This window comes from Pseudoliparis swirei, chromosome 9 (genome assembly GCF_029220125.1).
Source record: "Pseudoliparis swirei isolate HS2019 ecotype Mariana Trench chromosome 9, NWPU_hadal_v1, whole genome shotgun sequence".
Lineage (NCBI taxonomy): Eukaryota > Metazoa > Chordata > Actinopteri > Perciformes > Liparidae > Pseudoliparis > Pseudoliparis swirei.
Window position 1 is genome coordinate 18,651,098 of NC_079396.1, and position 16,704 is coordinate 18,667,801.

The window sequence follows — 16,704 nt, forward strand, 5'->3', positions numbered from 1 at the left end:
CGTGAACACTTTGTTTCTGGAATGGCCACTGGACATCTTGAACAAAGCCAAATTAATTGCATAAGTGAGCTGTAAGTCAGAAATATAATTTAGTGATTGAAATGTTAATGCCTTGTAATTACAGCCGGTCCCTTTCTGTATTGTAATAAGTGACTGTTTTGTAGAATATAAAATGGAAGTAGATATCTAATTTGTTTTAATGCATTTGCTATTATATACGCATTACAGTGCTGTAGCCAGGATTTAAATGAACTCAATTACCTTTACGGCTCTCATACAATGTGGTCGGACAAAGGTCTCTAAATCATCTTTTTATTGTTTGAATTTGATGTAATAAATTCCTTGTTAAAATATATTTTCTTGAAGATGCTGAAATGCTGCTTAGTGACAGAAAATAAATTCAGATGAGGGAATGCAGTTTATTCAACTATTGGCCTAAAAATAGTGCAAATTAGACATTTTGGGCCATTTTGAGCCACATCCAACATGTGAGCATCTCTAAACGCACAGACTTTGAATCATGTGCAACAGCGCAAGATGCAAAAGGTCTAGTTGAAGTTGAACGTAGATGAGAGGGGAGGGGAGGAGTGATGAATAGCTACACTCAGCGACTACGGTCTCATTGCTCTGATACAGTTGGGCTATTCACAGTAAAGCATCACAACAAACAGCTCAACTAAATCACACTAACACCACTTTCGTTTGTTTTTGTTGGCTAGCTGGTAGCTTTGTGGAGCTACTGTTGGACTGAGAGCCTGCAAATGTTTGCCTGCTTGTCTTTTGCTGAGAACTTTCAAGCCGAGTAACTCCAAATGTTCTGTTTGGACCAACAACCAAACAAGAAGTCTTTGAACACCCCTTAAATGATCTAATCCAGACCTGAGCTTGAGCCAGCTGCGGATGCCAATTTAAGGTAGCCTAAGTTACAAACAACCCACTGCCTGCGAGCCTATCAATGTATGATGTTACGTTACGTTATACAGTGGCAGAAGCACAACAGAGTGACTGTGAGCAGAAACAGACCTGCTTCTGAAATGTCTTTTCTCAACACTTTCCAAATGCTGCATGTGCCGCCACAAATGTATGAAACACTGGATCTAAAATATCTATAAAATACCACTAATTTTAAATATAGAATGTACATTCTACATGCACAGTACTTACTGTCACTTTTAGAACAATAAGTAATTTAATACAGAATCTAGAAGAAACGGTACATTCAATAGATTCTTACACTGGTGGCATATTGGATGTCCCTCCATATGTCCGTCTCCCTGGAGAGGTCCGATGTCTCAAACAAGTTCTCCAGCACCACCTCACCGATCATATCATGCCTTGAAAACCGGTCAAAGTCAAAGACGCTCATGTGGAGCTTCCTGATCGCTAGCTCATCGTAAGGCACAGGAAACTGGAAGCTCTCATCGAATGAGGGGTTCAGCGTCTTCCGGTGGACGCGAGTCTGGAACTTCTTGCGGTCGGGCAGCAGGTAGACCTTCACGTAAGGGTCAGAAGTGCCACATAAGTCCTTGGCAGGTAGGTCTGATGCCCTGAGGATGTTGACTATGAGGGCCTCGTTCTCGTAGTCGTACTTGAGAGAGAAGTTAATCCTGCCACAGTTTTTGCTGCTGCTGTTCTTGGATGAATCCTCTGATTCCAGGGCCTTCTGCTGGTAGAGCTCTGGCTGAATGCGGCCGATGCCGGTTGGCTTTTCATCATTGTCGGCTACATAGTCATTTCCCAGGTCTAGACTGCTTGCCTGCATCTGCCTGGGCAGGTGTCTTTTGAATGAATTGTGCCTGCAGGGACAGAAAGGACAAGAAGAAAGAAAGGATGGGTGACTGACAAAGGAATGACTTGTGTGATGTTTTGAAGAGCTGTAGTGAAGACGAGCAGGAAAATCTTAAACTTTGAGGTTTTGAATTCAATGGAGGGAGGTTTTGAATGCAAATGCCCAGACACACTAAAGTGAACTCTCACTGGTATTGTGTCATCTCCATCACCTGACTTCTTCTATTATAGTTGTAATTGATCAAAGACAACATCTATCGGCTACCTGAGTTATTTCCAGTTTGAAAAAAAAATAACTAGTGGCTTGTGGCCTGTGTTTTAAATGTATGAAAACAATTTTCCTAGAAAGCTAGCTTACTATTCTCATGCCATTGTCAGTGTTGTTATATGCTAGGAATACAACATCTGAATAAATCTGATTTGCATCAGACACTGTTAAAAGGTGCTTTGCACTTGTCTGTTCTTTTGTATGAGGAATGTAAAAATACACTCAAATGTGAAATCTAGAAATTAAACTCAAGATGAAACCGCTCTCTAAATGTGTGAAATATCAACAAGAGCAATATTACGACCAGGGTGTCATTTGTGCTTTGCTGTGTCGGGACCCAAAATGGAAATGTCTCTGCTTTACTCTAAGGACAAATAAGCATGCTTTATTTGATGTTTTAGCTGTAGAATAAGGAGATTGGGCTCCGGATGTTGTCGTATTAACATGATGAAAACGTTTAGTTCTGCTCCTATTACTACAGCAACATGTTTTTTTCTCACTCCTCTATTGTCTTCATTCTAATGAAAGAACAATCACATATAATTAGCCTAACCAGTATGACTTACAAAGAGATCACTCAGAGGCAACACAATCTACAATATTTAATAAAATTAGATATCAAACTGCTGAGATAAACAATTTCTACCCTCATTACTGATGCATTAAATGTATGTTGTCACTTACTTATAATCTACTAGCATTGAGGTGCCTTTTGATTTGCATATTATTCCTTTCTTTCATGTTGCATTTATGGACTTCAGCCGACATAAGCATGCATGCATGCTTGTTAATATCTCAAAGCATATTTACAGAGTAATAATCACAGCACCAAGTCTTAAATGCGTGTATATGATGACTAACCGAGTCGAGGAAGCCGGCTCAGTGGCTTGTCTCTGCATGCGCTGCGTGCGGCGCAGGAAGTGCTCCCTCATGGAGAGCTGCACATCGGTGGGGATGTCGGGAGATGTACGGCTTATCTTTACTGCTGCCTCCAGGAAACCCGTTGAACCCATGGGGTCCTTCACCTTCTCTGTCGCCATGGTGACCGGTGGCTGCTGGGGGCTGGGCAGACAGAGAGGTGGCTGGAGCGGGCAGTCCTCTAGGTCACAGGCCGGGGCGAGGGATGGACCGGGGAAATGGGCCTTAGTTCGCCAAGGCACACGGCACAGCTTCCAAGAGATGAATGTGAGAAGGCCCAGCAGAGCCAGGCCGCAGATCACAAACACACAGAGGAAGAGGCCAAACGAAGCACCTGCTGGCGAGCCACGGGAACCCCGAACAGAGCATCACACAATATGGACAAACAGATGGTGATTACAAGGGGAAGAGAGGAGGGAAAGAGAGAAACGGTCTATTATTAGTCTTACCAAAAAAACACAGATATTGCGACATATGAATCATGTCCTAACGACAGTGAGACAAGTTCTCTGAGTCATGTGTTTCATAAATATTTAAGTAACGTCCATTAGTCTTCAGTTCGGCCCAGGGTTAAGGAGACCATATTTTATGCAAACATAATTGAAATGTGACAATGCACTCACGCACACAGACAAAGATGATTCTATTTGACATTTGAGGTAAAAGTGGTTATAGTCTGACGAATACTAGAACAAGAAACACATAATCAATTTGATTCAGCCAATCAAATGGTTTCAGGCACCTTCCCTCATGGATTTATAACTATAAAACAGATGAAAGGAACCTTGCAAAGTCAACCTTATTTATTTTGCAGCATTTCGAATCTGCTTCCTGGGGAAAAGGCAGCATACAAAGACTTGGAGACGTACCAAGAATGCTGAAAAGCACTCTTCACAGGGAACGAAAGGGAAAAGAGCAAATACAGAAAACGTACAGTCCTGTATCTCTGGGTATTGCACTGTGGGACACCTGCCAGTCGCTCCTTTCTTGATTTAAGGCCAGGATTTAATTCTATTCTTTTACATTTTCTTGTGAGTATTTCTTTTCCAAGGACCCTGATTGCTCGAATTTATCTACAATAACTCACAATGAGCAGCGTCTCTGTGGCCTCTCAGAGGATCCCATAACTCCCGTCTGCACACAACACTCCAGAGATAACAGGAAGCTGCTTGAAGGCACATCGAATTGGCTCTTGAACTAATATTCACTCGGCTCAAGCTTTCCTCACTTCCGCAAAATATGAGCATCGACAAAAGCTGAAACCTGCAGGTAAGGGTGGGTTTGTCGAGAAAACATGTGACTTGTTAATGGAAAACCATGTCACAAGTATTACTTAAGTGAAGGTAGAAATAGCACAGCGGTATAGTACTCTATAGTGAATTAAAACGTATTTTCAGCTAAATGTACTTAAAGTATCAGCAGTGGTGGAATGTAACTTAAGTATAGTTTTTAAATATGTCCACTACATTTCTGAGTCAATTATTGTACTGAAATTTATGGAAACTAGTTGCTTTAAGATAACTATTAAATAATACCAAAAGATTCACCATATGATACGTTCTGAAATACAACACAATGCTAAACATTAAATCAGATAGTTTTGCTTTATGACACCTTATTCAAAAGTAAGGTCCCTTGTCTATGAGTTGTTCCCCAAAGAGAAATCTCCTCTCTAAACCTCTCAGGTGGTTTTTATTTAACAATACGACATTATCAAGATACTAATGTCACGATACAATCTTATTATTTTAAATAACTTCAATAAAAGCTATTGATTGATTGTTTGTCAACATCTGTTGTATCTAATAAGATAAAATGTTCACTTGGTCTGTGTCACTTCAATAATTTGCATTGCAGCAGAAGGATAATAATAATTCTACCTCTAGTTCATCAAATTGTGTCACAAATTCTCATTAATTAACACTCAAGTAACCATAATAGTTGTCTGACAAATTACTGCGTTTGTCTCTAAGTTATAGTTCATCAAACTACAATAGAAAGACTATCAATCCACAAATTAAGATCTTAATACACCAAGAAGAATTTATAGCTCAGCCAAGTGGTGGACAGGATTTCATGTCTCGAGGATTTCTGCCTGAGGAGGATTTCTCAGCTGTCCACAGCCCTGGCCTCTCCTTGTCATCTGAAATTTCACACAGCTTCCCACAAAGCCTCGTCTTGCTTGGACTGTCGCTCGCAGAGTCTTCATCCGTCGTCACGGCAAATTGAAGCGCTGTGGTACTGAAATACAAATACCCATGCTGACAATCTTTCGCTACAAAATGCATTGACAGGGCAAAAATGTGTATTTCATTATGTGACTTTGGCTTTTTCAGCTCTTTTTTTTGTACACTCTCCAAGTAAAGAACCCACTGAAGCAGCGATTATTTATTGTTTAAAGTGTGTTACTGTGGGTCCCCCTCAGATTTAATCAAGTCTATTCATTATCTTACTTCTATTTGGTAGATAACAATACTTTAACTTTGAGAACACTAATACTTTGGTGGGTGGAAACAGGAAGTATAATGTTGCAATTAATTCAGTAGGTTATGCTGTGTGCAAACTAGTTCTGTATTTGTTTTCATTTTGGCTAATTGACACCATTTCAAAATATCTAAAATGGGCTATTAGCAGTTTCTGTTTGAAATGACCATGAATATCTGGAAAACTGTCTCTTGATTATTTTAATACTGAAGACAATTTTAAAACAAGGTGCGTTTTAACTCAGGCTAGTAGTTCTAAAATTACAAGGAGCGTCTTTTCTGTTATTCCTAAGCAGGAATTGGGATAATGAGCTACACCAAAAGAGTACATTACGTTGAATCTAAAATGATAGGAGTTCTGCCTGAGTGTTTTGAGTTATGACTCAGAGAAGCAGTGCAAATGTTTATGTAAATTGCAGCAAACGAGCACAAAGGGTTTTTTAAGTGCCATAATTTTGTGTCGCAGCATCCGCTGCTTCTCCAACTGCTGATTGTGTTGCCAAATCAGTGGTCCAAACTACCGTAACCAACTTCCTGTTGTTTTTAGAATATCGGCATGCACCTGCCTCTTTCACCTCGAGCACTATTTGTGCGTGAAGTGAACCTTGCACTATTAAAACCTCGAACACCAAACTAGCACTTAAATGTGGGCTGACTTGCAGATATGAGTCACTTCACACTTTTACTTTTGCACTCTGATTGACAGATACCATAATTGATTAAAGTGTATAAAAAAAGCTACCACCGGGATTTGCATTTCTACCATATGATGATGTCTAAGATAAAAAAATGTGATCAGTCTAGTTTGGTGTGAGAAGGTTAATGAGAGAACTCCAGCGCCGCGATGCCTACAGCCCAGTCAGTCATTTCTACCATCATGACCGCACAAATAGAAGTGTTAATTCCTCATTCCTGTTCTTTCCTTCTAGTGTTACGAAGGCGAGATGTACTGTATGCAGAGAGCTAATGATGCAGCGACAGTGAGACGGAAAGCGAGAGCGTGTGAGAGAACGGAGAGTGGTTGAGAAGCCATTGTTCTTCCTCTCCAGACAGATGGGGAATGGAGCAGAGCTGTGTGAACATATTAGTCCCCGTGGATCTGACAGCGTGAGACTCGACTGACCTCAGGGTTTAGCACACTATTAATGATCACACCCACGCAATGAAGGAGTGTGGACTACCACTATCCTGCAGTCAATCAAAAGGGTATTTTCGGTTCCTTTCATGTCGAAGATCCCTTTCTCAATCAATTCTTCGGAGGCGGACTGGAGCTCACCGTAAGGCTCCTCCAGGTGGGTTTTACAGCCAGGTGCAAAGGGCAAGGAAGTGAAAGATAGGTTTACATTTTTTTAAAAACTAAATATATCCAGGGTATGACCTCTGAGTTGGGTGACTTGCGTGGACGCAGTGACATGTCGACTGCTTTAAAAGACGTCGTGACATGCTCACCCTTTCCCACCACCACAACCATGAGTTCTGCAGCAGGCAACCGGTGGCTCGTTAGTAGTAATGGATTCCATTTGTAAGGCACTCGTCATCCAAGAATCTCAGAGGGCCACAGAGCCAGAACATGGTTAAAACTACAATAAAAAATTAATATTTGAAGCAAGTCGTAAAACTCAACAAAAAGACATGAAAGCCTTCCTGAATACAAAGTGTTTTAGGCCAGTCTTAAAAGAGTCCAGTGTCTGTGTTGCCCTCAGGTGGTCAGGGAGACTGTTCCATAAGCGGGGCGCTGCTGAGCAGGAGGCCCGGTCGGCCATGGAGCGGAGCTTGGTGTTGGGGACCCGGAGGAGCGAGCTGTAAATCTGAGAGAGCGGGTGGAGGTTTGGGGAGTAATGAGTTCTTGTAGGTCGGTAGGTGCATGTCTATTTCTGCATTTATGGATGAGTAGTGGGACTTTGTCGTGAATCGGGAATGAGACAGGGAGCCAGTGGAGTGAGTGGCGAATGCTCGACTCTCCCCGTTGCCACTTTGTACGTTTCAGTCGGCTCTCTGTTTGATTCGGTTAGGAAGTTACTTATTCATGCTGCTCGTCTCACCACAACAGGGCTCGGCTCGACATCATCAGGTGTTTCTCAAGGTGCACAAATTAAATTACGGTTTGTTTTGAAGTCGATTCGAAGAGTAAAGTGAAGCCTTGGGGCTTTTCTTTTTTTTGGATGTGCTTTTAATCTAACCTGGTTTCCATAGAAACCCGGTCATTAGAGACAATATGCACTCTCTCTGTTTGCCGTTTTGAAATGATTTACCTTCGGTAGAAAAAGTCCATTCAACTGAAGACGGTACATAGAGACGTCACAATACTGTGTTTAGTATTACACAGGCACAACCTTTATAGACTTTACTACTCTAAGTTGAAGGCAGTGGTTTTATTTTCATATCCTGTAAGGGACTGTACAGTAATTATTAGAGTGCAGCATTATGTAGTTTGTGTTTTTGGTTTCTAGATTTCTTGAAACAATCAAGACTGGCTCATGTGTGTCGGATAAGAGTTCAGATGTAAGTCCATAAAGTGTGGAGGAGAGGTCGCAGAGTTCGATCCCTGACTCCAGCAATGTCAGCCGTTTATCTCCTCCAGTCGTATTTTTTTGGCACTCGTTTCACAGTCATTTCATCAAACAGCAGAATTACAGGGTGCTGCTGAGTTCACTAATGTGCACCCAGTTTAGAACATTATGGATGTCTCTGTTTTTGGATGATTGGCTAAGTTTGGCTTTAAATGCTCTTATGCTGTAACAAGCGACTCATTTACTTTTTCCATTAAACTACCAAAATAACTAAATGGAAGTTATTTCAGCTACTCAACAGAAAGAAAAAGGCTCTTAATTCTGCACTCAATTACAGCAAATAGTCAGATGTATTTTTATTTTATTGCCAGGAGAACAGACACAGAACAACTCTCAACTTATCCCTCACTGTCTGTTACAAAAGAAAAAGAGAAAAGCCATTGTCAATTATGTTGGTAAAAGTATTGCATATAGATATTTGTTCCCACCTTCCCCACATTGAGATGTCGTCTCACTTATTGTCACTTCACATATAATAATATGAATTGAAGCTGCAAGCAGTGATGTACGGGGTACATCAGAGAAAGTTAAGATCACTTTCTGTGATATCTTTTATTCCTTGTGACATTCAAATGTTTAACATAGCAATATCTTTCCAAAGTCATACACATTTCAGTGTAAGACATTCATGTGCAGTGGACTTATTAATGGTTACAATATCCAGAAAAAAATATTTTGAAAAGTACACTTTATACAGGCAATGACATTTCATGAAATTGGAAAAAAAGCATAAAGTAGACTTTGTAGTTTACTACTATCTCAATAAATTGAAAACGTTTCCAAAACACACTTGTTCCAAAGCTGTCAGTGGTGTACTGTCTTCTTTCGCTATAACACGCTCTAATCTTGATGTGAGTTCTTCAGCCATTTTTAGATTCCTGTATTCCAGGGTGTCTTTTTCAGAGCATTCAGAAAATCCCATAATTCCCCAGATCCCTAAATCCTAAAGCCCCACCACATGCGAAGAGGAGTTTAGACAGCAGCAGATCAGGCGGAGGCGTGAAGACTTCGAGTCCACGGAGAAAAACATTATACTTTTACGCCACACCTCGATGGGGAAAAGATGCTATATTTATTGAGGATTTCTCTATATTACCCTTAAAAATCATGCTTACAGTATTTATTCTGACTATTTAGCAACTAATTACTTATAATTGATTGCTTTAATTAAAAAGTAATATGTGTGAAGAAAAGGGGTCTGTAAACAAGTTTTAATGATTTGAAATGCTCATTAAACACTGAAAGTATAGGGATGAATAACAATGTTTCCTCCAGTTTACTAAACATTGTATTTCATTGCAGAGTGAACTTCCACTCAGAGTATCAAACTGCATTGGCAATAAAGATAAACGTGACAGAAGCTTTTAAAGACACAATAACTTTGTATGTGAACTCAGCCTTAGGCATAACATTATTATGTAATATATCAAATGCAACAATCCAGACAAATGATTTGGGGGCGGCACCTTTTCTTGCCCTTGTTTATCAGCTCAATAATTCAGTCTCGTTGAAAGCTCCTACATGCAAGGCCAAGACAGACTGTCGAGTGGAAATATGTTAAAAAAAATAACAATAACGTTGGTGTTTTCACCAACCTTTATGCCAAAATGTGCAACAGAGAAACGGTCTTTCAGAAAACTGCCATAGTGAAAATGTTCAAACTCGGAGACAGCTGAAGGATGGAGGCCCTGAAGGACAGCTTGTGTTGCTTTAATGCAAAGTCATAACCATATTCATCTTTACTCAACACAATTAATTAAATTATTGACGAAATAAAGTGCTGCAGGAATGAGCCCTAAAACCCATAAATGAGTTAGCGTTGGTGCACTTCCTCATTCTGTCCTCTATCTTTTAGTTTTGTCTATCTATGTATAGAGATATATATTGATATATATATATATTAGGGCTGTCAGCGTTAACGCGTTAATCTATGCGACATAATTTAACGCACTAAATATTTTAACGCAATTAACGCAACTTTGTTTACTTCCGGTGTTCGTTGAAGTTTTTACACTCCCCTGAGTGTCAAATCGCGGCAGTGCGGTTTAACACTGTTTCCGTTTTTAAAACAATTATTTCTCCGCGAAAATAAGGAGCATAAATCAGTTTAACTCGTGGATGAATCAGTCGGGTTTCCTCCTGCTCCCTTCTCCCCGCCCCCCTCTGATACACAGAGGAACGGAGGGGCGACGTGTCGGGTGACGCGGCGCGGAAAGAACTCGTCACACGAAACCTTCAACGTGATTTGTCAATCCGTTTGTCTGTCAACATTTTGCGAAAACAACAACCAATGAACACTCAGTAAATCACAAAGGACCTCCCACCTCACAGGTGAAGTTCATTAGCAACCTGTCAGTCAGAGAACCAGAGAACACGGCGCGAGGACAATGTGCCTCAATATATAGAGCTGAGATTGTTCTGGAATGTTTGATGTATAACACGTGGGGGTATGTGTCACATGCAAACGCCTTTAAAAGGTGAATTTACATTTTTTTGTAAAATGGAGAAAATGAGCCCAGCCTCCAGAGGGTGAATGTGACATATTTGAATGTCAGTCAGTTACCAAGGCCACTGGTTCTGCTGCTGTTCAGTGTTAAAGATGACAGGACCAATGGGGTCTCAATATACTTTTTTTTTTTTACTAATCTGGATGTTTCACTGAAGAAACAATTTATCATCCACGATATTAAATACCTCGCTGGCACTTTATAGGTAGGAGCCTCTTTGAAAACACAGCTCTGTGTGAAGTTTTGTCTTTAAAAAGAAGAAAAAAAACTTTTAATCGCGATTAATCGCGATTAATAAATTTCAAAATGTGCGATTAATTAGTTACTTTTTTTTAATCGATTGACAGCCCTAATATATATATATAGATAGATACATATATACGCACGCACATATATATTTATATATATACATAGAGAGAGAGAGGTATATGTGTGTGTGTATATACATATATATATATATACATGTGTGTGTATATATATTGTGATGTCATAAGAGGAATGGTGATTAATGGGAGGTACATTCCTTCCCGGTGGTTGCAGCAGGGACTACAACCAGCATGACATCCAGTGTAAAAAACTACAATTCCCACTCAGCAGTGCAGGTGGGCCAAGGCTGCTGCACAGCTGAAAGGGATGAGGCTGATGAGCCTGTGGGAAGCTGGTGTGAGGGTGAAGACAGGATAGGAGCTCAGGAGAGTTCTGATATTATGTTAAAGACAATGAACCAGGAGAGGACTGAAGCACTTATGTTTGTTTTGTACAACGACTTTTGTTGGCGTTAAGTTGACCTTTTTGTTAAGAAGAATCTAATTACAAAAACTTTTAGTCAAAGAAACCCTCGCCTGTCGTCTTGATTTGTGTACCCACGCCTCACCTCACGATCCCGTCCTCTCAAGACATCACAATACATATATACGCACATATATGTATATATGTATATATAAATATACATATATACATATATTGTCACCCAAAAGGCATAGAATAGACTCCTTTTGTTCACTACACAATGACCTGAGTTTGCTCATTGACCTCAGAGGGTTCATACAAGGTGCCGTCTTTCACACTCAATAATCCACCTAGGAGACACTTTCAGAAAGCTGTTATTTCCTCCACAAGTGTGAAGTTAAATTAAAGTGCATTCTCTCCTTTCCTGCACATCATCTAATCCTCTAAACAGTTCAATCTGTTTATAATCCATCCATACAGATTAGAACATTAAATTAACTACAACATTGTATTGATTTGGGCCAAATCACATTTTCTGCATTGTCAAGTTTCATTTGATTGTTGTGTTTTGCGACCAATCGGAGGCCACGGGGGAGCCTCCTGTGGAAATGTGATTGTTGAGTTCAGTCCAGCATTAACATCTGGTGCTCTCACACAATTAACCTGCTTGTTGACCAGGAGCCCCCTATCTCTGTCACACAGCTTACAGCCAGCCAGGTTCCCTTTCCTCATGGGGGCTGTTTGCAGAGAGCAAATATTAAAATAGATTGCAGAGCTTCAGAGGCCTGTTCAAGAGAACATTAAAATGATAAAATAGAACGATTTGGAGCTGTAGATGTTCTGCAGTTAACATTACTTATGAGAGATAGACTGCAAAATCAATCCATTACTCATCAGGACTGAGGCAAACCTCAAATTCAACATTGATTTATTACATTATGGTGCTAAATTAAACCATTTATCTCAAAGTTGTGTCTTTTATGTTTAGAAATGTACTAACTATTGGCATTGAACAGCATTTTAAAATGTATAATTTGCTTCAAGAAACAAATACAAAGAATTTAAGTCATTTGAATTGGTAAATATGTGTTTAGATACGTTTTGAAGGTTTTTTTATATTCTGTTAAATAGTCTTTTGCATTAGTAATGTATAACCAACAGAACAAAATAGGTAACAAGATTAAAAATTGTGATTAGTTTAGAAGAAAATATAATTCAGAGGATCGGTGGTTCAATCCCCACCCGAGTTCATGTGTCCTTGAGCAAGACACTAAGTGACTAAACCCAGAACTGCTCCCTGTAGCTGTTACGGTGTACGAATTTAAGTTGGTTTGGATAAAAGCATCAGCTAAATGAAATGTAGTGTAATGTGCTTGATATGAAGTATACAATATTATTTCAAGCTATGCTGAGCCCAATTTGCTCAGCCCAGTTTTTTTGCAAAAACATCCAATCATGTGTTTTGCCCATGAGACGCTTTAGATTTGTCTTGTTTACCGAAATGAAAACGCATCAACTGGTGTGAAATCTACTTATTCATCCTCATGAAGTAAACAACCATTACATGATATACATATTAGTATTTTGCTGTGCCCTAAAGCTCAATTGTTGACTAAAGTTCTAATTTCCACATCAATGAGCCACACTGTAAATTCTCTTACACACATAGTTCACGTTAAATTATTAGGATAAACTTTGCCTTAGGATTTTCACATTTTTATTCAGGAACATTTCCAGCTTGCGTTTTTTTACACAGCATGTCAATGTCGGAATAGATCAGTCAAGAGACAGTCCAGCTTGATAGCGGTAATGCGACATACATGGATGTCAACCACCATACAACTCAACAGAAGAAAACGAGATGGGGCATCATGAGCATTCTTGAGGAACAATGGCTTTCAGGAGCTGTTTTTGTCGTGTGCGAATGTCGTTGTAATGTATTCAATTTCCAAGTGTGTCCGACAAGTCAAATCAAGTCAATCATCCAAACCAACATTTTTCCCTAAAATGCTGCTAGGTATGTATTGAGGTGGGAATCTTGGCGACACCGATTTCCCTGAATTTAGATCATTGCTACCATTCACACTTGACCCCATGAAGACAATGTTCCAGAACATTTTAGGGATAGACTGCATGTGCAAAAGGGACATGGTCACATGTTCCTGCCTCACAATGACACTCTGCACATGCCAGAAATACAGAGTGTGTGTCATAATCCGCTGCTGATATTTACTCCCGTTTCACTCAGATTAGTACACATTAAACCACAGTGCACAGCTCTTACAGAAGATTACTGAGCAATTATCCACACAGTAACTAGAAATATGTTTTTTATATCAACCATTCAGTCCGACTATATCATATCTGTATTTTAAAAAAAAAGTGTTCTACTTATTTATTATGCCTTTACTGTTTGATACATATTCATTATACTTGTTTTGATCTTGTTGTTGATTTATGTCTCTTGTTTGTTTGTTTGTACTATCCACTATGCTACTGTAATCCTGCAAAGTTCCCCGCTGTGGGACTAATAAAGGATTATCTTATCTTATACATAAATGTGCGTGTATGTACATCTACAATATGGCTAAAGTCAAGAAAGTATTGTTGGTAAGATAAAGCAACAAAAACATGTGGTATCCAGTTCCCTGCATGCACGTCAAACATGACTTGGTCGTGGTGATGTGTTCAGGGTCACCACTTTATCTAGAAAATGGACCATGAACATGAATCATCTTAATGGAAGTAAATCCTAAAATGCAGAATTGTCCAATATAGTCTGACTTCCAATCAGCATGCTGGGCTGAGACACCGGTCCGGCTTCATCCTTCCCTGGAGCGTGACGTTGGGTTCAGACAGAGGGTCCAGCCCCAACATGACACCTCACAAGTGGTGCTACTGCATCCGGCCTGATGCATTAGGGCTGAATCAGGTTCACCTGGTCCAGCCCCTTGATATGCTGCTATAGGCTTATAGCTGCTGGGGGACGTTTAGGATGCACTGAGCACCTATCTCCTCTTCTCTCTCTACTTATGGATGAATTTTCATCTCTCTATTGCACATTACTAACTCTGCTTTCTCCCCGGAGTCCTTTTGACGTCATAAATCCTATCTGCCTGATGGATCATCGAGGTCTGGATCGTGGAATATTCCTACTACCAACTATGCCATGGCCCTGCTGAGACTCCGCCCACTGTTGAGACTCCGCCCACTCCTCCTCTCTACCTCCATCTGCCTGATGGATCGTGGAGGTCTTCATCGTGGAATATGCGTACTACCAACTATTCATACACTCTGTCATATTCATTGATTGTGTTGTTACTGTGTTTTAATTTGTGTATAATGATTCCTTCTGTACACATTACATCTATTGCACCTGTCCATCCTGGAGAGGGATCCTCCTCTGTTGCTCTCCTGAAGGTTTCTTTCCTTTTTTTCCCCGTGAAGGGTTATTTGGGAGTTTTTCCTGATCCGATGTGAGGTTTTGGGACTGGGATGTCTGTGTCCAGATTGTAAAGCACTCTGAGACAAATTTGTAATTTGTGAAAATGGGCTATACAAATAAACTGAATCGAACCATCCGCCACAGCCTTGTATCCTCCTTGTCCCATCATCATGTAGCTGATGAATCTTTACCGTACCGAGAGCTATAAGTATTATGTCCAATCCGAAGTCGTATGATTTGTTTTATATTAGATGTGGAGGAAAAAAGGATATCATCAACCAGACCGCGTCAGAATCTGTAGAATACAAGTTCTCATGAGACCAGCGGAGCAGGTGGACTGCATGATGCTATTGAACAATAAAGGTTGAAAATGTCCAACTTTACAAGAGTGGAAAAGTTATCGATTCAGCCCGTGCTTCCTGCATGCCACTATATGGATGTTTTAATTTCCAGAGGCATCACAATAAAACTAACCGGCAGCGATCTGGCCCCTTGTAAAAAATAACGTAAACTCATTTTCAATCTCAGTAATTTTCATCACCAGGGATTTTAAATGGATGTGCTACATCCATTACTGGCAGAGGTTATGAGCGCCCGGTAGTGCTCGATGGAAGCTTTGGCTCCACTCTAAATGCTCCATTGCCCTGAAATATTGCATTGTTAATCATGACAAATATACAGGGTTAGCAGCCACCCTGTCATGTGTATCGAGAAGGTGTGAGTGATGTGGAGCGAGTGGGAAGATGCTTTAGCTTTTTAATGTCTCTGATTAAGTTTAAGGGAAATATGTGGGAGAAACATAATTGAAATGGTAATATGTTTTGGCATATTCTTAAGAGCCTATTAAAATATTTGATTGTTTACCAGAGGCTAGAAGAGGAATGGATATTTAAAACAGTGTGTTTACAAAACAGAATGAGGCAATGAAGTATGTATGGATTATATGTCAAACTAATATGTGTTGTATTATTGTTGTTTTTAGTAAGAGTAGAATCAGTATTTTAAAGATATTTTAGGAAATACCTCTAGTTGCATCATTAAAAAAAATAGTTTCCAGTCTTTATGCTCCAGATTTAGAAGAAGTAAACATACTTTCTTGATCCCCGAAAGTGAAATACATTTTAACATACCTATTTCCCAAAACGTGTGAAACTCTAACCTCTGTCTTCCTATTTCACCAATCTATCCCAAGTTTAATTGTCAATGACACATCAAAATATGTCCTGTAAACCCCCCATGCAGTTAAAAGAAATGCAGCCACATCAGATTTTAGTTTGTGGAGGCAGGCAGGCCTTGGATTTGACCTGACCTTCGACCTCTGGGCCCCGATGATGGGGGCAAACAACCAGTCAGCGTGAGGAAATGACACATCCATCACCCTGACTCCGTTGAATACAAGCCGGGCCTTGACGTTGTGTACCACGTGCTCAGAAGCTGGTCGCCTCATGATGCATTATAGTTCAACTGATATAATGAAATTGGTGGGCAGATGTCGTTTCACCAAGAGGGGAGCGTTGTCAGGCTTAAAGGAACCCCAGCAATGCTCTACATCTTTCAGGGCTTCAGCAGCTGAATCCTATCGTCAGATTCAGTCTCAGACGCTCTCAATATTGTTTTGCATTTTTTAGTTTGAATCGGAACCTAGAGTACTACTCTACATTTGCAGAGAAGCAATACATTATTCATTGATTCGTTCTGTTTCCCATATTTTCAGTGGTATGTTTAATTTAGCTCCCAAACTAAAATCATTGAAGCACTTTTTCTCTCTTGTAAATAAAATCTGGGACCCAACCTCCAACGCTGAAACTGTTTATATTGACTTTTTGTGTGGATGAAACCTAAATTTATACTCTTTTGCACAGGATAAAAAGTGTGAAAGAGTGCCTTTAGGGTGTTTTGGTTGTATTTCAGCTGGTGGTGTTTTGGGGAAGAGATCAGTGTTCAACAACAACATCAGATTGTGATGAACGCTTTGCTTTATAGCTGCAATGTGAAT

General features: G+C 40.0%; 1 protein-coding gene across 1 annotated transcript in view; it reads right to left on the reverse strand.

The window, feature by feature from the left end:
• Positions 1 to 16,704, reverse strand: part of syt6a (synaptotagmin VIa) — a 49,903-nt gene that overhangs the window by 8,409 nt on the left and 24,790 nt on the right. The window contains exons 4-5 of the mRNA XM_056424033.1: positions 2,918 to 3,311; positions 1,235 to 1,796 (exon numbers count right to left, since the gene is read on the reverse strand). Of these exons, the coding sequence (XP_056280008.1) occupies positions 1,235 to 1,796; positions 2,918 to 3,311 (956 nt within the window). The remainder of the gene's footprint in view (positions 1 to 1,234; positions 1,797 to 2,917; positions 3,312 to 16,704) is intronic.